General features: G+C 42.8%; 1 protein-coding gene across 4 annotated transcripts in view; it reads left to right on the top strand.

Annotated features, from left to right (window-relative positions):
• Positions 1-23,464, top strand: part of LOC110521469 (AP-3 complex subunit delta-1) — a 36,404-nt gene that overhangs the window by 4,585 nt on the left and 8,355 nt on the right. For 3 of the 4 annotated variants that reach the window (XM_021599044.2, XM_021599043.2, XM_021599041.2), the window contains exons 2-21: positions 1,033-1,128; positions 1,396-1,476; positions 1,565-1,645; positions 2,950-3,057; positions 3,154-3,283; positions 3,503-3,642; positions 5,739-5,812; positions 5,918-5,967; positions 6,363-6,412; positions 6,775-6,823; positions 9,289-9,434; positions 11,061-11,209; positions 11,509-11,739; positions 11,900-12,134; positions 12,236-12,381; positions 17,059-17,212; positions 17,388-17,459; positions 21,188-21,263; positions 21,499-21,692; positions 22,060-22,133. In XM_021599044.2, the coding sequence (XP_021454719.2) occupies positions 1,033-1,128; positions 1,396-1,476; positions 1,565-1,645; positions 2,950-3,057; positions 3,154-3,283; positions 3,503-3,642; positions 5,739-5,812; positions 5,918-5,967; positions 6,363-6,412; positions 6,775-6,823; positions 9,289-9,434; positions 11,061-11,209; positions 11,509-11,739; positions 11,900-12,134; positions 12,236-12,381; positions 17,059-17,212; positions 17,388-17,459; positions 21,188-21,263; positions 21,499-21,692; positions 22,060-22,133 (2,336 nt within the window). The remainder of the gene's footprint in view (positions 1-1,032; positions 1,129-1,395; positions 1,477-1,564; positions 1,646-2,949; positions 3,058-3,153; positions 3,284-3,502; positions 3,643-5,738; positions 5,813-5,917; positions 5,968-6,362; positions 6,413-6,774; positions 6,824-9,288; positions 9,435-11,060; positions 11,210-11,508; positions 11,740-11,899; positions 12,135-12,235; positions 12,382-17,058; positions 17,213-17,387; positions 17,460-21,187; positions 21,264-21,498; positions 21,693-22,059; positions 22,134-23,464) is intronic. The other variant, XM_021599042.2, reaches the window with a different exon arrangement.

Genomic DNA, 23,464 nt, shown 5'->3' with positions numbered 1-23,464 from the left:
GCAATGGGCATAACGGATACAAGTAGTCACTACAGGTGTGATCAAGCCTTACATCAAAGTTGCCTGAAGGTTCAATGACCTGACGAGTTATTCATAAGAAAATCCTCTGTGACTGTATAATTTGAATAAGTTAACTTACCAGTGTGGTCCCAAAACAAACCTATTAAAAACAGGTAGTTTGTAAATGTGTATGAAGTGTTATTACAACCATGGTGTCCTTTTGTTACGGAAGCTTTAAAAAAAAAATTTAAAAAATTATTTAACCTTTATTTAACTCTTCAAGTCAGTTAAGAATGATTTCTTATTTACAATGACGGCCAAACCCTAACCCGGACGACGCTGGGCCAATTGTGTGCTGCCCTATGGGACTCCAAATCACGTCCGGTTGTGATACAGCCTGGAATCGAACTAAGGTCTGTAGTGAAGCCTCTAGCACTGAGATGCAGTGCCTTAGACCGCTGCGCCACTCAGGAGCTTGTACAGTGCATTTGGAAAGCATTCAGACCACTTCCCTTTTTCCACATTTTGTTACCTTACAGACTTATTCTAAAATGTTTAACACGTTTGTTTTTAAATCCCTCAATCCATACAAAATACCCCATAATGCCAAAAGAAAAACAGGTAGACTTTTTATAGACTTTTGCGAATTTTATTACAATTTTTTTTTTAAAAACATCACATTTTACATAAGTATTCAGACCCTTTACTCAGTACTTAGTTGAAGCACCTTTGGCAGTGATTACAGCCTCAAGTCTTCTTGGGTATGACGCTACAAGCTTGGCACATCCATTCAATCATAGACTGAAAACACTCACAAGCCTAAAACATATGTGATCAGAAGCTTGGTTTTGAAACCTTTTATTTTATATATGCGTAAATTAATGACATTTCAATTGCTGTAAGACTCATCCCCTTAGCCTGTATTTTAGCTGGTTCACTGAGATAAATCAGTGGTGAAAAGTAATCCGTGAGTATCATGTGGAGGTTGTCATTCAGTCTGATGTCCTGTCTGGTTTCTGTGTCTCCACTCAGGCTAAATACATCTCCACCTGCATCGACGAGATCAAGCAGGAGCTCAAGCAGGACAATATTGCTGTCAAGTCCAATGCCGTCTGCAAGCTCACCTACGTAAGATCAAAGATCAGCACCCCTCACTGAAACTGCCCTCACTGTGAACAACAACACAGAGATGCACAACCAAAAACACTTCAGCTATATCCTAGGCCTGCTATGCATTATTTTTTGCTAGATAACAGCTACTTTGAATACTGCCCATACTCAGTAAAAAGCTATTTGAGAATGCATTTAGCCTGTAAGCTCTCGCTGTCCACAGGGACAATGTAGTGGATGTCCAGTGCTCTGACTCCCTCTGTCTCTCCCCTTGTGCGTTAACAGTTGCAGATGCTGGGCTATGACGTCAGCTGGGCTGCATTCAACATTGTGGAAGTCATGAGCTCCTCCAAATTCACATACAAGGCAAGATAATCTGTATGTGTGGTATATTTTAAAAAATGTGGGATATTCGAGAGCGTTTGAGGTTAAATATGGTGCTTCCTCTCTTCAGAGAATTGGTTACCTGGCCGCCTCCCAGTGCTTTCATGAGAGCACTGATGTAATCATGCTGACAACCAATCAGATCCGAAAGGTCAGTGATACTTTTTTTTTTTTTATCTTGCACCTTTGGCCTACCTGTCTATGTATTAAAGACCATCTCTGATACCGGCTACACTATATATACAAAATGAGTGCATTCAGCTATTTCAGCCACACCCGTTGGTGTATAAAATCAAGAATACAGCCATGCAATCTCCATAGACAAACATTGGCAGTAGAATGGCTTTACTGAAGAACTCAGTGACTTTCAACGTGGCACCGTCATAGGATGTCACCTTTCCAACAAGTCAGTCGTCAAATTTCTGCCCTGCTAGAGCTGCCCCTATCAACTGTAAGTGCTCTTATTGTGAAGTGGAAACATCTAGCAGCAACAACTTCTCAGCCACGAAGTGCTCGGCGACACAAGCTCACAGAACGGGACCACTTGAGTGCTGTAACACGTAAAAATCATCTGCAACACTCACTACTGACTTCCCAAACTGCCTCTGGAAGCAACGTCAGCACAAGAACTATTCGTCAGGATATGAAATGGGCTTGCATGGCTGAGTAGACGCACACAAGCGTAAGATCACCATGCGCAATGCCAAGTGTCAGCTGGAGAGGTGCAAAGCTCACCGCCATTGGACTCTGGAGCGGTGGACACGCTTTCTCTGGAGTGATGAATCACGCTTCATCTGGCAGTTCGACGGACGAATCTGGGTTTGACGGATGCCAGGAGAACACTACCTGCCCGAATGCATAGTGCCAACTGTAAAGTTTGGTGGCTGAGGAATAATGGTCTGGGGCTGTTTTTCATGGTTCGGGCTAGGCCCCTTAGTTCCAGTGAAGGGAAATCTTAACGCTACAGCATGCAATGACATTCTAGACGATTCTGTGCTTCTAACTTTGGTAACAGATTGGGGAAAGCCCTTTCCTGTTTCAGCATGACAATGCCCCTGTGCACAAACCAAGGTCCATACAGAAATAGTTTGTCAAGATCGGTGTGGAAGAACTTGACTGGCCTGCACAGAGCCCTGACTTCAACCCCATCAAACACCTTTGGGATGAATTGGAACGCCGACTGCGAGCCAGGCCTAAATGCCCAACATTTGACCTCACTAATGCTCCTGTGGCTGAATGGAAGCAAGTCCCCGCAGCAATGTTCCAGCATCTAGTGGAAAGCCTTCCCAGAAGAGTGGAGGCTGTTATAGCAGCAAAGGGGGGATCAACTCCATATTAATGTCCATGATTTTGGAATGCGATGTTACATACTTTTGGTCATGTAGTGTGTCCTCCCCTCCCCTATCCTTTTTTTTCACTTTCTCTACCTCTTTCACATCCATTTCTTTCTTTCAGGATCTGAGCAGTCCTAACCAGTACGACACCGGCGTGGCTCTCACTGGCCTCTCCTGCTTCGTTACCCCTGACCTGGCTCGGGATCTGGCCAATGACATCATGACTCTGGTGAGTTACATTCTCCAGCTCAAGAGTTCTTGCTCCACATTTTTGTCTGTGGTTTCATGCTTCTCTGACCTCTCTCTCTCTCGGTCTGTGCTGCAGATGTCCCACACAAAGCCTTATATCAGGAAGAAGGCAGTCCTGATCATGTACAAGGTGTTCCTGAAGTACCCCGAGTCTCTGCGCCCAGCTTTCCCCAGGATGAAGGAGAAACTGGAAGATCCTGACCCTGGTGAGAGAGACTAGTACATACCTGCCTACTCTGTTGGTTGGGGCCAGACACATGTTATCACCTAGAATCCCAAAGTATGCAGTAACTAAGGAAATGATTATCTTAACTGGATGGAAGCTATTTTAAGTATTTTGGATGTATTTTATCTCATTCGTGTCCTAATGATTCCTTCAGCATGGATGTTATTGATCTCATCTGTGTGATGCCTCTTTCCTGCAGGGGTCCAGTCAGCTGCTGTTAATGTCATCTGTGAGCTGGCCAGGAGGAACCCTAAGAACTACCTTTCTCTGGCCCCGCTTTTCTTCAAGCTTATGACCTCCTCCACCAACAACTGGGTCCTCATCAAGATCATCAAGCTGGTGAGTGAACAGGAAGGGAGCTGTGAAAATCAATGTCGGTAGCTAGGTTTCTATCCTATTGGTGATATATTTTCATGTGAGCATTTTTTACATCCGCCTAAAAAATATGCACATAGGCTGTCTTCAGGTTGTCAGTCGAATGGTGTTTCCTCCGACAAATTGGTGCGGCTGGCTTCCGGGTTAACTGGGCGGGTGTTAAGAAGCGTGGTTTGGCTGGTAATGTTTTGAAGGACGCATGACTCGACCTTCCCCTCTCCGGAGCCCGTTGGGAAGTTTCAGCGATGAGACAAGATCGTAATTACAAAAAAATACAAAATATGCACATTTTCCCACCAGTGGTGTGTTTCCACCAAACTGACTGTTTGTGGATAGAAAGCTATGCGTTATGATATAGAAGTTTACATGTACCGAATAAAAAAATTGAAATTTTCAACACTACCGATAGTTCTATCACAAACTATTGCACTAAATAGTTAATGTGCCTACTTGTGTCTTGGCACAAGCACTCTAGCCAACAGCTCACAGATACAGTGTGGGTAGGCTAGCCTACATTATGAGATTATGGATAAGAGCAAGATTATTTGTCAAACTGCAGCCAGGGATCGATCATAATGTCACCAGAATAAGACCCTCGATATTAAATTGGAAAGGAGCATCAAACTCATCACCTTGCACTTTCACTACTCTGTGAAGTTAATTCGCTGGAGACTCCTATCTCCCTCACTAACTTCAAGCACCAGCTGTCAGAGCAGGTCACAGATCACTGCACCCATACATAGCCCATCTGTAAATAGCCCATCCAATCTACCTCATCCCCATACTGTATTTATCTTGCTCCTTTGCACCCCAATATCTCTACTTGAACATTCATCTTCTGCACATCCGTCACTCCAGTGTTTAATTGCTATATCGTAATTACCTCGCCACCGTGGCCTATATTGCCTTACCTCCTTTATCTTACCTCATTTGCACACAGTGTATATAGACTTTTTCTGCTGTATTATTGACTGTATGTTTGTTTATTCCATGTGTAACTCTGTGTTTGTATCAAACTGCTTTGCTTTATCTTGGCCTGGTCGCAGTTGTAAATGAGAACTAGTTCTCAACTAGTCTACCTGGTGATTTTTTTAATTAAATTTTTTTTTTTAAATATAAATAACAGTGAGCTACAAAGAAATTGTCACTGTCCCAATACTTGATGTTTTGTCTCTGTACTCCAGCACTTTGGATTTGAAATGATACAATGACTACGAGGTTAAAGGGAAGACTGTCCGCTTTAATCTGAGGGCATTTTCATCCATTGCGGGCAAACCATTGAGAAATTACAGCATAGTCCCCCCATTTTTAGGGGACCAAAAGTATACAAATTCACTTATCTGTATTAAAGTAGTCCCCCAAGTAATTACTCCCAAGTAATGCTAACCTCTCACCATTACAATAACAGGGGAGGTTAGCATTTTTTGGAGGGTATGATATTTATGCCTCTTAACTTTCTCCCTTGTCCTTATTTACAATTCATTCAGGACTATCCGCAATCATGGTAGCATCCACATTAACGTAGAAGTGTTTAGAAAAATCTGATATTCTTATTTACAATAAGTGTCTCCAAAATGACTACATTATTTACATTCATTTCTATAAAATCCAAAGTGCTGGAGTACAGAGCCAAAACATCCCAAAAAATTGTCACTGTTCCAATACTTTTGGAGCTAACTATATATTAATCTGTAGCCTAATAATCAGCATGCTTTCTTGGGTAGTAGTGGGAGGACCATACAACATTATCACGTGACTAAAAGTTTACTTCCATAGGATGGTTATTGTATTAATATTTGCTCATTATTAATTTTATCGACACACAAAGATTTCACCTTTTCTAGCGTATATTTTTTTGTCGATATTTGGAATGTTTACCAACATTTGCTGTTTACATCAGGCCTGTATTGACATTTTTTTTATCCAACATACTTTACCCACATAAAGGTTGGATGGAAACCTGGTTAGTGAGTCAGTGGAAGTTACAAATGATTGTCCTTATCACAACATGGAGAGGTGTTGTTCCTTTAGTGTGTGTAATGGTGAGGTGTGTTTTTCAGTTTGGTGCCCTCACACCCCTGGAGCCTCGCTTGGGGAAGAAGCTGATAGAACCCTTAACAAACCTCATCCACAGGTGAGACACCTACAGAGATTCCACAACCAATATGGGTTTTGTTGAGGAAAATATTGACCTTCTGTCTTTCTCTACTCCTTTTTTTACCCTTTCTTCCTCTCACAGTACCTCTGCTATGTCACTTCTATATGAATGTGTCAACACTGTGATAGCAGGTCAGTATTCCTCTTTTCACTTGTTCTTCTTGTATCTCTGTTTAGTCGTCTGGTTATCTGTGTGCTGGGTAGCCGTACATCTTCGTGAAGCTTGTGTATAAACTGAAGATGTGCGCAGTTGAACCAAGCTTATTTTCTCATAACATAATTTTTTATAAAAAATGTATATTATATTATACACCTTGCCATATCTATAGTCTTCAGTGTGGGCAATTTTGTTTGCGCCTTTGATGTGCTACTGAAGAGGTTGTTGACTCAATGCAGTCTTGTTTTATGTTAAGTGAAAAACATCACTGAGCTTTCAAGATCACAGCTCTAACAGTGAACATTTAGTTTTTGACATGTATGTAAAGTTGTTGGCACAGCAGGATCTTATTGTTTGTCCTCTGTTTCAGTGTTGATTTCCCTGTCCTCTGGGATGCCAAATCACAGTGCTAGTATTCAGGTAAGTCCCAGACACCATGTCCACTTTTTCTCTTTTGTAGCTAATGATGTGAACGCTTTCCACTCCAGTTTGATAACAATGCATGTTTACATCTTCTTTGTTTTTATCATCACAAGTCTATCAGTAGATGAACACCAAAAGATTGTGCAGGCTAGTGAAATTGTGATTAAAAAGCATTCATTTCTGAGCTCCTAAAATGTATAGAAATTCAAACAGTTCAAATGATTTTAGCTGGGTTCTATGGCTAGTGGGTTTCACCCACTTTCTGTGAATGTGCAGAATTGCTGTGCGCCCTTGCCAATACTGGAGCTTGTTTGGAAAGGTTTATATTGATAGTAATGGCATGTTTCTCTCTCTCTCAGCTCTGTGTCCAGAAACTGCGAATCCTGATTGAAGACTCGGACCAGAACTGTGAGCCCTCTGTCAATGCCTGCAGTGTGTCATTCTCTCATTGTCTGCGTGTTTCTGAGTAGCCACCCATCTAGTTTACAGCGATCTAGATCCCAAAACTCTGGATAACAACATTTTGACCACTCCCCTGAAATGCGGGTTTGAAATGTCACTGTGCATAGTTGCAATTGCGACTGTCACAAGGTAGGGTTTTGTCTTTATATCTTTATTATACACCTCTACTTCAACAGGCTATTTAGTTTCTAAACATTGAGTATATTTGAGCAGTAATTCATCAGTCTTAGCAGGTTACAGCTAACAGTAAGTTAAAACATCTACGATCATTATGATGCATCTGGTGATTCGAGTTATCTGGGCAACTTGGTTGTGTGTAGATATATGTGGGCAGCTATGTTTAAAAATAATAATAATAATTGAGTTCTCTATACTGATCCTCAAGGCTGTTTTACTAGTTAGGATCATAACATCAACAGACTCTTGCCTTCTTTTGCTCCCATCGACACCTTTAAACTATTAGTCTCAAACATAGTGTTTACAGGGCTGCTCCTGACCTGCTCTGATGAAACCAAACCTGTATCTGCACAGCGATAGCACTTTACCTCAAGGTTGCATTCACACATATTGATCTAAAAACCTGATATACAGCTATCTTTTCCGGAGGTATCAACCGCTCTGATAAGAATCTGTTTAGTGGATGTTGTATATTGCCTGATTCCGCAAAAAAAATGGTGTCTGTTATCAGATTAGTCCACTGTAGCTACATCTACCCATGACTCAAGTTGGTGGCAAAAAAACTAAACTTCCATGTGTGTGAATGTCGCCATTGTTCTGTTTGTATTTTCCTATTTTTTTTAATTTCATGTTTTGTAGAGAAAATCTAATAGATGTGAAAATATCAGGTTGTTAGCCCATACATAACAAACTGACTATTCCATGCTAACAGAATTATGTGGAGAGGGGGGGGGGACGACGACTATACATTTACATAAGTATTCAGACTCTTTACTCAGTACTTTGTTGAAGCACCTTTGGCAGCCATTACAGCCTTGAGTCTTCTTGGGTATGACGCTACAAGCTTGGCGCACCTGTATTTGGGGAGTTTCTGTCATTCTTCTCTGCAGAGCTTCTCAAGCTCTGTCAGGTTGGATGGGGAGCGTCACTTCATAGCTATTTTCAGGTCTCTCCAGAGATGTTCGATCAGGTTCAAGTGTGCGCTCTGGCTGGGCCACTCAAGGCCATTCAAAGACCTGTCCCGAAGCCACTCCTGAGTTGTCTTGGCTGTGTGCTTAAGGTCATTGTCCTGTTGGAAGGTGAACCAATCGCCCCAGTCTGAGGTCCTGAGCAGGTTTTCATCATCTTTCCCTCTATCCTGACTAGTCTCCAAGTCCCTGCCGCTTAAAAACATCCCCACAGCATGATGCTGCCACCACCATGCTTCACCGTAGGGATGGTGCCAGGCTTGGCATTCAGGCCAAAGAGTTCAATCTTGGTTTCATCAGACTAGAGAATCTTGTTTCTCATGATCTGAGAGTCTTTCGGTGCCTTTTGACGAACTCCAAGCAGGCTGTCGTGCCTTTTACAGAGGAGTGGCTTCCGTTTGGCCACTACCATAAAGACCTGATTGGTGGAGTGCTGCCGAGATGGTTGTCCTTCTGGAAGGTTCTTTCATCTCCATAGGAGCTCTAGCTCTGTTAGCGACCAAGGCCATTCTCCCCCGATTGTTCAGTTTGGCCAGGCGGCCAACTCTAGGAAGAGTCTTGGTGGTTCCAAATGTCTTCCATTTAAGAATGATGGAGGCCACTGTGTTCTTGGGGACCTTCAATGCTGCAGACATTTTTTGGTACCCTTCGCCAGATCTGTGGCTGACACAATCCTGTCTCAGAGCTCTACGGACAATTCCTTCGACCTCCTGGCTTGGTTTTTGCTCTGACATGCACTGTCAACTGTGGGACCTTTTATATAGGCAAGTGTGTGCCTTTCCAAATCATGTCCAATCAATTGAATTTAACACAGGTGGACTCCAATCAAGTTGTAGAAACATCTCAAGGATGATCAATGGAAACAGGATGCACCTGAGCTCAATGTCGAGTCTCATAGCAAAGGGTCTGAATACTTATGTAAATAAGGTATTTCTGTAAAAAATATATATACATTTGCATAAATGTCTATAAAACCTGTTTTTGCATTGTCATTATGGGGTGTTGTGTGTAGATTGAGAATTTTTTAAAATGTATTTCATACATTTTAGAATAAGGCTGTAATTTAACCATGTGTAAAAGGGCCCTGAGTACTGGGAGGCAGGCTATAGCCATAAGGTAATGTATACTACAGAGTGTAAAGGCATGATGTGTTGCTCGTGGACCAGTCTCCATAGTGTAGAACCGCTACTCTAGTGCATGTGGAAGTAGAATAGAAGGCCCTGTGTATAGTGTCCAGGCCACTGAGTGTGTTGTCTCTGTTCGTAGTGAAGTACCTGGGCCTGCTGGCCATGTCCAAGATACTGAAGACTCATCCCAAGTCTGTCCAGTCCCACAAGGACCTCATCCTCCAATGTCTGGATGACAAGGACGAGTCCATCCGCCTGAGGGCTCTAGACCTGCTCTACGGCATGGTGCTTGTCACTGTCATAACACATGGTCATTGAATACACACTGACCCTACCCCCATGTCTTCACCACCTATATCTAATGCCCTAAGCTCAAAAAACGAATTTCATTGATATCTACAGTACCAGTAAAATGTTTGGACACTCCTACTCATTCCACGGTTTTTCTTTATTTTTACTAATAATGAAGAGATCAAAACTATGAAATAACACATGGAATGATGTAGTAACCAAAAAAGTGTTTAATATATCAAAATATATTTTATATTTGAGATTCTTCAAATTAGCCACCCTTTGCCTTGACCACAGCTTTGCCCACTTGGCATTCTCTCAACCAGCTTCATGAGGTAGTCACCTGGAATGCATTTCAATTAACAGGTGTGCCTTGTTAAAAGTTAATTTGTGGAATTTCTTTCCATCTTAGTGCGTTTGAGCCAATCAGTTGTGTTGTGACAAGGTAGGGTGGTATACAGAAGATAGCCCTATTTAGTAAAAAAACAAGAACAGCTCAAATAAGCAAAGAGAAAGGCAGTCCTTCATTACTTTAAGACATGACGGTCCGTCAATACGGAACATTTCAAGAACTTTGAAAGTTTCTTCAAGTGCAGTCGCAAAAACCATCAAGCGCTATGATCAAGTTACCTCTGCTACCCAAATAAATGCTTCACAGAGTTCAAGTATCAGACACATCAACTTTTCAGAGGAGACTGTGAATCAGGCTTTCAGGGTTGATTGCCGCAAAGAAACCACTACTAAAGGACACCAATAATAAGAAGAGACTTGCTTGGGCCAAGAAACACGAGCGATGGGCATTAGACCGGTGGAAATCTGTCCTTTGGTCTGATGAGTCCACATTTTTGGTTCCAACCGCCGTGTCTTCATGAGACGCGGAGTAGGTGAACGGTTGATCTCCGCATGTGTGGTCCCCACCTTGAAGCATGGAGGAGAATGTGATGGTGATGGTGCTTTGCTGGTGACACTGTCAGTGATTTATTTAGAATTCAAGGCACACTTAACCAGCATGGCTACCAGCAGTCCCACTAAGCCTAAACCAGATGGGATGGTATCATTTGTTTTTCAACAGGACAATGACCCAAAACACACCTCCCAGGCTGTGTAAGGGCTATTTGATCAAGAAGTAGAGTGATGGAGTGCTGCATCAGATGACCTGACCTCTACAATCACCTGACCTCAACCCAATTTGAGATGGTTTGGGATGAGTTGGACCGCAGAGTGAAGGAAAAGCATTCAACAAGTGCTCAGCATATGTGGGATCTCCTTCAAGACTGTTGGAGAAGTATTCCAGGTGAAGCTGGTTGAAAGAATTGCCAAGAGTGTGCAAAGCTGTCATCAAGGTAACGGGTTGCTACTTTGAAAAATATATTTTGAAAATATTTAACGTTTTGGTTACGACATGATTCCAAATGTGTTATTTCATTGTTTTGATGTCTTCACTATTATTATACAATGTAGAAATAGTAAAAATAAAGCAAAACTCTTGAATGAGTAGGTGTGTCCAAACCTTTGACTGGTACTGTATGTATAGCCTAATGTCTCCTCCCTGATCACAGTTCATTTTCTAATGTCCCCATTGCTTTGTTTCTCATTGACATCTCATTGGTGTGTTCCCAGGTGTCCAAGAAGAACCTGATGGAGATAGTGAAGAAGCTGATGCTGCACGTGGACAAAGCCGAGGGAACCACTTACAGAGATGAGCTGCTCACCAAGATCATTGACATCTGCAGCCAGAGCAACTACCAGTACATCACCAACTTTGAATGGTCAGCACAACTTACTGGCAGGGCAAATATATTGGTCTCTGATTCTTTTAGATTCATACTTTCTGTGAGTTTGAGTCTCCGTGTCTCTCAAATTGAGTTGAAATGCTCACGAGTCAAAACGCATTGCAGTAATGCGTCTTGCTGTAAATAATTCATAAAAGTTTTTGCATTGTACTGGCCCACTACTTATCTTCTTTTTGGGGGTTTACCTGCCATTTAGGGGCCTACCTTCCACTGACTTTCTCACCTGTCTCCCAGGTACATCAGTCTGACCGCCTGTCTCTGTTTCTGTCTCTCAGGTACATCAGTATCCTGGTGGAGCTGACCCGTCTAGAGGGCACGCGGCACGGCCACCTCATCGCCTCCCAGATGCTGGACGTTGCCATCCGGGTGAAAGCCATCCGAGCCTTCGCCGTGGCCCAGATGGCTACTCTGCTGGACAACGCCCACCTGCTGACCGGCAACACGCAGCACAGCGGCATCTGTGAGGTGCTCTACGCCGCCGCCTGGATCTGTGGAGAGTTCTCAGAGTATGTATTCATCCAATCCTCCTCTACAAGAACACATGCAGACACATACGGTTTTTAGCAAGAATGTTTTCCACTAAGTCAAACTAGCTAAAATCATGCCAGTTCAGCCCTGTATCATTGGCTTATCCCTCATCCTGTGCCATCCTCCTATCTTCCCCAGACACCTGGAGGACCCCATGGCGACTCTGGAGGCCATGCTGCGTCCCAAGGTGGCCACCCTGCCGGGCCACATCCAGGCCGTGTACGTGCAGAACGCTGCCAAGCTGTTTTCTACGGTGCTGTGCAGCCAGGAGGGGGCGCCAGCAGACAGCAAGGTGGCCCAGGAGACCAGCCAGCTGCTCATTGACAGGCTGCCTGTGTTTGTCCAGAGTGACAACCTGGAGGTGCAGGAGAGGGTGAGTCACATGGCTAACATCGGTTAACCTCGGGGCTATTGGCCGTTTGAAAGGAGAATACCTTTTCCAGTACACTTCTCTCTCTCTGCTCCCCTCCCCAGGCCTCCTGCATCCTGCAACTGGTGAAGTACATCCAGAAGCTGCAGCAGAAGGATGTGGAGGTGGCTGAGGAGGTGACAGCTCTGTTTGCTGGAGAGCTCAACCCTGTGGCCCCCAAGGCACAGAAGAAAGTGCCTGTTCCTGAAGGGTCAGTCTGCCTGCCGCTCTCCCCTACTCACAATTAAGCTTATAGTAATACCCAACATCAGAAATATATTTTATAGTACTACACTGAACAAAAATCTAAACACAACAGTTTGTCACACAATGCCACAGTTTTGAGGGAGCATGCAATTGGAATGCTGACTGCATGAATGTCCACCAGAGCTGTTGCCAGATAATTTAATGTTCATCTTCTACCATAAGCCGCCTCCAATGTCGTTTTAGAGAATACAGGCAGTACATCCAACCGGCCTCACATCCTTATACCACGTGTGACCACGCCAGCTCAGGACCTCCACATCCGGCTTCTTCACCTGTGGGATCATCTGAGACCAGCCCCCATGGACTTTTTACTTTATTTTTATTTCATTGGACAGCTGATAAAACTGTGTTTGAGTGTTTGAACAACCAAAGAATTTCTGCACAAACTGTCAAACCGTCTCAGTGAAGCTCATCTGCGTGCTTGTCGTCCTCACCAGGGTCTTGACCTGACTGCGGTTTGGCATCATAACCGACTTCAGAGGGCAAATGCTCACCTTCGATGGCCACTGGTATGCTGGAGAAGTGTGCACCTCACTGATTTATCCCGGTTTCAACTGTACCGGGCAGATGACAGACAGCGTGTATGGCGTCATGTGGGCAAGTGGTTTGCTGATGTCAACACTGTGAACAGAGTGCTCCGTGGTGGTGGGGTTATGGTATGGGCAGCCATAAGATACAGACACCAAACACAATTGCATTGTGTCGATGGCTATTTCTATGCACAGAGATACCGTGACTAGATCCTGAGGCTCATTGTCGTGCCATTCATCCACCGCCATCACCTCATTTTCAGCATGATAATGCACGGCCCCATGACGCAAGGATCTGAACACAGTTCCTGGAAGCTGAAAATGTCCCAGTTCTTCCATACTCACCAGACATGTCACTTATTGAGCATGTTTGGGATGCTCTGGATCGATGTGTACGACAGCGTGTTCCTGTTCCCGCCAATATCCAGCAACTTCACACAGCCATTGAAGAGGAGTGGGACAACATTCCAGTAGGCCACAATCAACAGTCTGATCAACTCTATGCGAAGGACATGTGTCGCACTGCATGAAGAAAATGGTGATCACACAAGATACTGGTTTTCTGATCCACATCCTTACCTTTTTTTTAAGGTTTTCGTAGATAAGGACCTAATGAATTTATTTCAATTGACTGACTTCCTTTATACAGTACATTCGGAAAGTATTCAGACCAGTTGACCTTTTCCCCCTTTTGTTACGTTACAGGCTTATTCTAAAATGGATGAAATCATTTTTTCCCTCCTCAATCTACACACAATACCCCATAAGGACAAAGTAAAAACAGGTTTTCAGACATTTTTGCAAATGTATTCAAAATAAGAAACTGAGAACACGTTTAAATAAGTATTCAGAAACTTTACTCAGTACTTTGTTGAAGCATCTTTGGCAGTGATTATAGCCTTGAGTTATCTTGGGTATTACGCTACAAGCTTGGCACACCTGTATTTGGGGAGTTTCTCTCATTCTTCTCTGCAGATCCTCTCAAGCTCTGTCAGGTTGGATGGGGAGCGTCACTGCATAGCTATTTTCAGGTCTCCTGAGATGTTCGATCGGGTTCAAGTCTGGCCTCAGGCTGGGCCACTCAAAGACATTCAGTCTTGTCCTGAAGCCACTCCTGCATGGTCTTCAAATCTTTCTTTTTTTTTGGTCACATACACATTGTTAGCAGATGTTAATGTGAGTGTAGCGAAATGCTTGTGCTTCTAGTTCCGACAGTGCAGTAATATCTAACAATTCCCCAACAACTACCTAATACACACATCTAAAGGGGTGAATGAGAATATGTACATATAAATTATGGATGAGCGATGGCCGAGCTGCGTAGGCAAGGTGCAATAGATGGTATAATATATAGTATATACATGTGATATGAGTAATGTAACATATGTAAACATTGTTTAAAGTGACAAGTGATCCATTTATTAAAGTGGCCAATGATTGGGTCTCAATGTAGGCAGCAGCCTCTGAGTTAGTAATTGCTGTTTAGCAGTCTGATGGCCTTGAGGTGCTGTTTTTCAGTCTCTTGGTCCCAGCTTTGATGAACCTGTACTGACCTTGCCTTCTGGATGATAGCGGGGTGGACGGGCAATGGCTCAGGCGGTTGTTGTTCTTGATGATCTTTTTGGCCTTCCTGTGACATCGGGTGCTGTACGTGTCCTGGAGGGAAGGTAGTTTGGCCCCGGCGATGCGTTGTTCAGATCGCACCACCCTCTGGAGAGCCTTGCGGTTGAGGGCGGTGCAATTGCCGTACCTGTGATACAGCCTGACAGGATGCTCTCAATTGTGCATCTGTAAAAGTTAGTTCGAGCTTTGGGTGACAAGCCAGATTTCTCCAGCCTCCTGAGGTTGAATAGGCGCTGTCGCGCCTTCATCACACTGTCTGTGTGGGTGGACCATTTCAGTTTGTCTGTGATCTGTACGCAGGGGAACTTAAAATGTTCTACTTTCTCCACTGCTGTCCCTTTGATGTGGATAGGGGGTGCTCTCTCTGCTGTTTCCTGAAGTCCACGATCATCTCCTTTGTTTTGTTGACGTTGAGTGAGAGGTTATTTTCCTGACAACACACTCCGAGGGCCCTCACCTCCTCCCTGTATGCTGTCTCGTCATTGTTGGTAATCAAGCCCACTACTGTTGTGTCATCTGCAAAGTTGATGAGTGAGTTGGAGGCGTGCATGGCCACGCTGTCGTGGATGAACAGGGAGTACAGGAGAGGGCTGAGCACGCACCCTTGTGCGGCCCCAGTGTTGAGGGTCAGCGAAATGGAGTTGTTTCCTACCTTCAGATACTTTTGTACCTGTTTCTTTTGATTTTCCCATGATGTCAAGCAAAGACCCACTGTGTTTGAAGGTAGGCCTTGAAATACATCCACAGGTACACCTCCAATTGACTCAAATGATGTCAATTAGCCAATCAGAAGCTTCTAAAGCCATGATGTAATTTTCTGGAATCTTCCAAGCTGTTTAAAGTCACAGTCAACTTAGTGTACAGTCGTGGCCAAAAGTTTTGAGAATGACACAAATAATAATTTTCACAAACTTTGCTGCTTCAGTGTCTTTAGATATTTTTGTCAATGTTACTATGGAATACTGAAGTATACTTACAAGCATTTCATAAGTGTCAAAAGCTTTTATTGACAATTACATGAAGTTTATGCAAAGAGTCAATATTTGCAGTGTTGACCCTTCTTTTTCAAGACCTCTGCAATCCGCCCTGGCATGCTGTCAATTATCTTCTGGGCCACATCCTGACTGACGGCAGCCCATTCTTGCATAATCAATGCTTGGAGTTTGTCAGAATTTGTGGGTTTTTGTTTGTCCACCCGCCTCTTGAGGATTGACCACAAGTTCTCAATAGGATTAAGTTCTGGTGAGTTTCCTGGCCATGAACCCAAAATATAAATGTTTTGTTCCCCGAGCCACTTAGTTATCACTTTTGCCTTATGGCAAGGTGCTCCATCATGCTGGAAAAGGCATTGTTCATCACCAAACTGTTCCTGGATGGTTGTGAGAAGTTGCTCTCGAAGGATGTGTTTGTACCATTCTTTATTCATGGCTGTGTTCTTAGGCAAAATTGTGAGTGAGCCCCACTCCCTTGGCTGAGAAGCAAACCCACACACGAATGGTCTCAGGGTGCTTTACTGTTGGCATGACACAGGACTGATGGTAGCACTCACCGTGTCTTCTCCGGACAAGCTGTTTTTCGGATCCTCCAAACAATCAGAAAGCTTTGTCCTCGTCAACACTCACACCTGTGTTAACGAGAGAATCACTGACATGTCAGCTGGTCCTTTTGTGGCAGGGCTGAAATGCAGTGGAAATGTTTTTTGGGGATTCAGTTCATTTGCATGGCAAAGAGGGATTTTGCAATTAATTGCAATTCATCTGATCACTCTTCATAACATTCTGGAGTTTATGCAAATTGCCATCATACAAACTGAGGCAGCAGACTTTGTGAAAATTAATATTTGTGTCATTCTCAAAACTTTTGGCCACGACTGTATGTAAACTTCTGACCCACTGGAATTGTGATACAGTGAATTATAAGTGAAATAATCTGTCTGTAAATAATTGTTGGAAAAATTACTTGTGCATGCACAAAGTAGATGTCCTAACCAACTTGCCAAAAGTTTGTTAACAAGAAATGTGTTGAGTGGTTGAAAAACTAGTTTTAATGACTCCAACATAAGTGTATGTAAACTTCTGACTTCAACTGTACTTATGTAAATAAGGTATTTCTGTTTTAGATTTTTATTTTGTTTTTATAATCATTATGGGATATTGTGTGTAGAATGATGAGGGGGAAAAATGTATTCAACGTAACAATGTGGAAAAACTCAAGGGGTCTGAATACTTTCCAAATGCACGGTATGAACTGTAACTCAGTAAAATCTTTGAAATTGTTGTATGTTGCGTTTTACATTTTTGTTCAGTGTACTTTATGCAGCCCGTTGGACAATTTTAGGTAATGCAAAGTAGCTTAATGCAAAGTAGCTTATTATGCGAGTAAAGTCATACCGTATTAAAAAAACTGGATGATTCGGTACAATTTTATAAACGCGGACAGACAATTTATTGTCTTGGTTTTGTCTCCAGTCTGGACCTGGATGCGTGGATCAACGAGCCTCCGTCTGGGAGTGAGTCTGAGGATGAGGGTAGGAAGACCAAGGGCAAGGCTGTGTTTGCCAAGGAGGAGTCCAGACACACCAAGCCACGCTACACTGAAGTGGACGAGAAGGAACTGGCTAAGGTAAGATGGGAATTTACAAGCCAATAATCCGTGCTGTGTATACATTCTTTCAACAGTTGATCTGTTGTTAAATCTTTGGTGATACTAAATAACAGTCGGACACTGAAGAGGTACACCGGTAAACACCACAGCATTTTCATATGACTGACTTGATACTGTTTCTCCCTCCCAACAGAGGAGAGAAGTAAGGAAGGCAGAGCAGGCCAACAACCCCTTCTACATCAAGGCCTCCCCGTCCTCTCAGAAGGTACGCACCTCATCACCCAATCGGCAGCTCGTCTTATGTGTTAACCTGACTCTTACAGAAATGTAATTCATTACACATTTCAAACAACTTAAATATACAGTACCAGTCAAAAGTTGACACACCTACTCATTTCATGGTTTTTATTTATGCTATTTTCTACATTGTACAATAGTGAAGATGTCAAAACTATTAAATAACACATATGGAATCATGTACTTAACAAAAAAGTGTTTTTGTTATTCTTCAAAGTAGCCACCCTTTGCCTTGATGACAGCTTTGCACACGCTTGGCATTCTCACAACCTGCTCCATGAGGTAGTCACCTGGAATGCATTTCAATTAACATGTGTGCCTTGTTAAAAGTTCATTTTGTGGGATTTCTTTCCTTCTTAATGTGTTTGAGCCAATCAGTTGTGTTGTGACAAGGTAGGGTGGTATACAGAGATAGCCCTATTTGGTAAAAGACCAAGTCCATATTATGAAAAGAAGAGCTCAAATAAGTAAAGAGGATATGACACTCCATTATTACTTTAAGAAATGAAGGTCAGTCAGTCCGGAAAATGTCAAGAACTTTGAATGTTTCTTCAAGTGCAGTCGTAAAAACCATCAAGCGCTATGATGAAACTGCCTCTCATGAGGACCACCACAGGAAAGGAAGACCCAGAGTTATCTCTGCTGCAGAGGATGTTCATTAGAGGTACCAGCCTCAGAAATTGCAGCCCAAATAAATGCTTCACAAAGTTCAAGTAACAGGACATCTCAACATCAACTGTTCAGAGGAGATTGCATGGATCAGGCCTTCATGATCGAATTGCTACAAATAAATCACTACTAAAAGACACCCATAAGAAAAAGAGACTTGCTTTGGCCAAGAAACAGGAGCAATGGACATTAGACCAGTGGAAATCTGTCCTTGATGAGTCTAAATTTTAGATTTGCGTTCCAACTGCTGTGTCTTTGTGAGACGCAGAGTAGGTGAATGGATGATCTTCGCATGTGTGGTTCCCACTGTGGAGCATGGAGGATGAGGTGTGGGTGTGCTTTGCTGGTGACATTGTCTGATTTATTTAGAATTCAAGGCACACTTAACCAGCATGGCTACCAGCAGCATTCTACAGCGATACGCCATCCCATCTGGTTTGCACTTAGTCCCACTATCATTTGTTTTTCAACAGGACAATGACCCAACACACCTCCAGGCTGTGTAAGGGCTATTTGATCAAGAAGTAGAGTGATGGAGTGCTGCATCAGATGACCTGACCTCTACAATCACCTGACCTCAACCCAATTTGAGATGGTTTGGGATGAGTTGGACCGCAGAGTGAAGGAAAAGCATTCAACAAGTGCTCAGCATATGTGGGATCTCCTTCAAGACTGTTGGAGAAGTATTCCAGGTGAAGCTGGTTGAGAGAATGCCAAGAGTGTGCAAAGCTGTCATCAAGGCAAAGGGTGGCTACTTTGAAAAATATATTTTGAAAGTAACTTTTTTTGGTTACTACATGATTCCATATGTGTTATTTCATAGTTTTGTCTTCACTATTTAGAAAATAGTAAAATAAAGAAAAACCCATGAATGAGTAGGTGTGTCAACTTTTGACAAGTAGTGTATGTTTGTGTATGTGTATTAGAGGTCGGCCGATTAATCGGAATGCCCCATTTTAATTGGGTCCGATTTCAAGTTTTCATAACAATCAGAAATCGGTATTTTTGGACACCTATTTGGCTTTATTTTTTTTTACACCTTTATTTAATCATTATTTAACTCGGCAAGTCAGTTAAGAACACATTCTTATTTTCAATGACGGTGGGTTACTGCCTTGTTCAAGGGCAGAACGACAGATTTTCACCTTGTCAGCTCAGGGGATTCAATCTTGCAACCTTACAGTTAACGAATCCAACGCTCTAACCACCTGCCTCTCATTGCATTCCACGAGGAGATGCATTAGCCTGTTACGCGAATGCAGTAAGCCAAGGTAAGTTGCTAGCTAGCATTAAACTTATAAAAATCAATCAATCATAATCACTAGTTAACTACACATGGTTGATGATATTACTAGTTTATCTAGCGTGTCCTGCGTTGCATATAATCGATGCGGTGCGTATCGTTGCTCCAATGTGTACCTAACCATGAACATCAATATCAATGCCTTTCTTAAAATCAATACATAGAAGTACATATTTTTAAACCTGCATATTTAGCTAAAAGAAATCCAGGTTAGCAGGCAATATTAACCAGGTGAAATTGTGTCACTTCTCTTGCGTTCATTGCACACAGTCAGTGTATATGCAACAGTTTGGGCCTCCTAATTTGCCAGAATTGTACGTAATTATGACATAACATTGAAGGTTGTGCAATGTAACAGGAATATTTAGACTAATGGATGCCACCCCTTAGATAAAATACGGAACAGTTCCGTATTTCACTGAAAGAATAAACATTTTGTTTTCGAGATTATAGTTTCCGGATTTGACCATATTAATGACCTAAGGCTCGTATTTCTGTGTGTTATTATGTTATAACTAAGTCTATGATTTGATAGAGCAGTCTGACTGAGCGGTGGTAGGCACCAGCAGGCTCGTAAACATTCATTCAAACAGCACTTTTGTGCGTTTTGCCAGCAGCTCTTCACTGTGTTTCAAGCATTGCGCTGTTTATGACTTCAAGCCTATCAACTCCCGAGATTAGGCTGGTGTAACCGATGTGAAATGGCTAGCTAGTTAGCGGGGTAATGCTAATGCTAATAGCGTTTCAAACGTCACTTGGAGTGGTTATTCCCCTTGCTCTGCATGGGTAACGCTGCTTCAAGGGTGGCTGTTGTCGTTGTGTTCCTGGTTCGAGCCCAGGTAGGAGCGAGGAGAGGGACGGAAGCTTTACTGTTACACTGTCAATACTAAAGTGCCTATAAGAACATCCAATAGTCAAAGGTTAATGAAATACAAATGGTATAGAGAGAAATAGTCCTATAATTCCTATAATAACGACAACCTAAAACCTCTTACCTTGGAATATTGAAGTCTCGTATTAAAAGGAACCACCAGTTTTCATATGTTCTGAGCAAGGAACTAAAACGTTAGCTTCCTTACATGGCACATATTGCACTTTTATTTTCTTCTTTTACTTTCTTACTTTCTTCTCCAACACACGTTCTTGCATGATTTAAACCAAATTGAACATGTTTCATTATTTACTTGAGGCTAAATTGATTTTATTGATGTATTATATTAAGTTAAAATAAGTGTTCATTCAGTATTGTTGTAATTGTCATTATTACAAATACATGTTAAAAAATTGGCCGATTAATCGGCATCAGCTTTTTTTGGTCCTCCAATAATCGTTATCGGCGTTGAAAAATCATAATCGGTCAGCCTCTGTGTTTGTGTGTATACATTATATTTCCACATGTTCATTTTTTTAATATATATCTCCTAGATTTAGGACAGATGTTTCTTATGATTCATTTTTTTGACCCTCTGCCATTTGTGAATGTGTTATTCTATGGGCTTTAGTAGTACTGGTCAAAATCAATATGTTATAAAAAAAATGTTTGTGTGTGTGTATATACACACATGTACACCTAAAGGGGTCCTAAAATTCTAAATCAAATGGCTAAGTTATCCATAGTATGACCATCTTAAAACAATTCCATATGTCCGCTGAGCACCCCCAATCTAAATAATTAAATTGACTAGAAGCCCATTGACATCCCATATGTTATTGTGTGTGCGCAGGTATACCAGGAGGCTGTTGGTGTGGAGCACATTCCAGTGGTGCAGATTGACCTCAGTGTGCCTCTCAAAGTCCCAGGTCAGTTACTCTGGCCACTACTTAATAATCAATTGATTTCAATGTACAGTGTATCAGTCAGTGGCTCTGCACACAGGACTCCAAACCTAACCCGTATCCCTCTTTCTCTCTTCGCCTCTGTCATAACTAAACCCCTCTTCTCTACCTCTTTCTGTCTCGCCTCTTTCTTTCTGTGTAATAACTTGACCCCACTTCCTCTTTCTTTCTCTTCCTTTTTCCCTACCGTTGGGTTTAGGGATGCCAATGTCAGACCAGTATGTGAAGCTGGAAGAGGAGCGTCGGGAGAAAAACAAGGCAGACAGGAAGAAGAAGGACAAGAAGAAGAGGAGGGAGAAGGGCCGGCAGAGGAGGGGGGACTCGGGCCCAGAGAGTGAGGAGGACATCACCCCCGCACACATGGTGGACATCGTCACTGAAGAGATGCCAGAGGTACAGTAGGCCAGGCAGAGGTACAGTAGGCCAGGCAGAGGTACAGTAGGCCAGGCAGAGGTACAGTAGGCCAGGCAGAGGTACAGTAGGCCAGGCAGAGGTACAGTAGGCCAGGCAGAGAGGCCAGTGGTGTACAGTAGGCCAGGCAGAGAGGCCAGTGGTGTACAGTAGGCCAGGCAGAGAGGCCAGTGGTGTACAGTAGGCCAGGCAGAGAGGCCAGTGGTGTACAGTAGGCCAGGCAGAGATGCCAGGCACTTTCATAGGTGGTTCAGAGTGTTGCAGATAATAGACGTGGCATACCTTTGATAATAATTGCATATGCAAGGATGTTGTTTTGCTCTGTCACTCCATTCTCTTCCTGTCTCAGAATGCCTTGCCCAGTGATGACGATGACAAAGATCCCAACGACCCCCACAAAGCTTTGAACATCGACCTGGACAAGTGAGTTAACTCATCACTGACCTCTCGCTGTATTACAGATGTCCACTAATGGATTAGTATGAAAGTATAGGATATATAACCTGGCAATGTTATTATCTACTCTGTGGGGGTGTATAATCTCTTCCTGGCTCCACTGATGAGAGGCTGGTGCTGGCCTGGTCCTCTTCATCCTCACACACTCCCTCTCGCTGTGCTCTGCTCTGTGGTTCTTTCCCTCTGTCTCTCTTATGCACACACACACACACACACACACATCTGTTATCTTGACTGTGCAGTTTGCTGGTGGCATCTCACAGTTGAGTACCTTCCCAGCCTCAGGAGAAGCCCCGTCTGGGCCTGGACTCAAGACTGACTGATCCGTCTCTCTCTCTCTCTCTCTCTCTCTCTCTCTCTCGCTGTGTCTCTCTCTCTCTCTCGCTGTGTCTCTCTCTCTCGCTCGCTGTGTGTGTCTCTCTCTCTCTCTCTCTCTCTCTCTCTCGCTGTGTCTGTGTCTCTGTCTGTTTCTCTGTGTTTGGGCATGATGTGACTTTTACAGTTTGAAGTTTGATCCTTGTTTTCAACAACAATCTCTCCTCCTGCTCACCCCTCCATTTGAAACCTTCTACAAGCTCACTTCAGAATATCAGCATTCCCTCCATACAAAACTCTGTTAATGTGCCCACTTTGTGGCTGGAGCTGAAGAAAAGCGCTCTCACTTCTCACTAACATGAACAGATTGATGTGATAAGATGAGAGCTTATAGATTTCTCAGTGGAACTGCTGATTTTCTCAAGTCATGACTCAATCCCCATTACTAATCATGGATGACTACTGTTGTTTTTACTAGTCAAATCCCCAAATCAAATCCTCACCCAATCCATGGATCTTCTTCAACATAATGTTAATCGTTAGTTACTGAGTATGGTAACAATGTGATTGTTGTGGATAGTCAGATTAATATAATGGTTCGATTAAAACGTTTACATGCTTTGCAAGAAGAGAAATGTCACATAATCCTGTTTTACATGGACACATCTGAAATCCATCTACCTGATGTCACTCTGATCAATGCAGAAATTCCCCTATCAAAATAAACATTCTACCCCAGTGACCATTCTGAGGACATATAAAGTCTGAATGTGTAAACTACTTCAAAGACACATACATTCAGTTGTTCCGAACTCACTTCACTCTCGCTAAAGAGGGAGGCTCACTCGGTTGCTGCTAGCACATGCAGATCAAATACACTGCTAGAACGCCGATTTAAGGTGTTTAAATGTCCTAATAGTTTGAAAGATTGCTCAGAAAACCAGGTGTTTTAATCGGCATATACTTAATTTGATTTTGACTGT

This window comes from Oncorhynchus mykiss, chromosome 30 (assembly GCF_013265735.2).
Source record: "Oncorhynchus mykiss isolate Arlee chromosome 30, USDA_OmykA_1.1, whole genome shotgun sequence".
Taxonomy (NCBI): Eukaryota; Metazoa; Chordata; class Actinopteri; order Salmoniformes; family Salmonidae; genus Oncorhynchus; species Oncorhynchus mykiss.
This window is presented reverse-complemented; position numbering and strand designations above follow the sequence as displayed.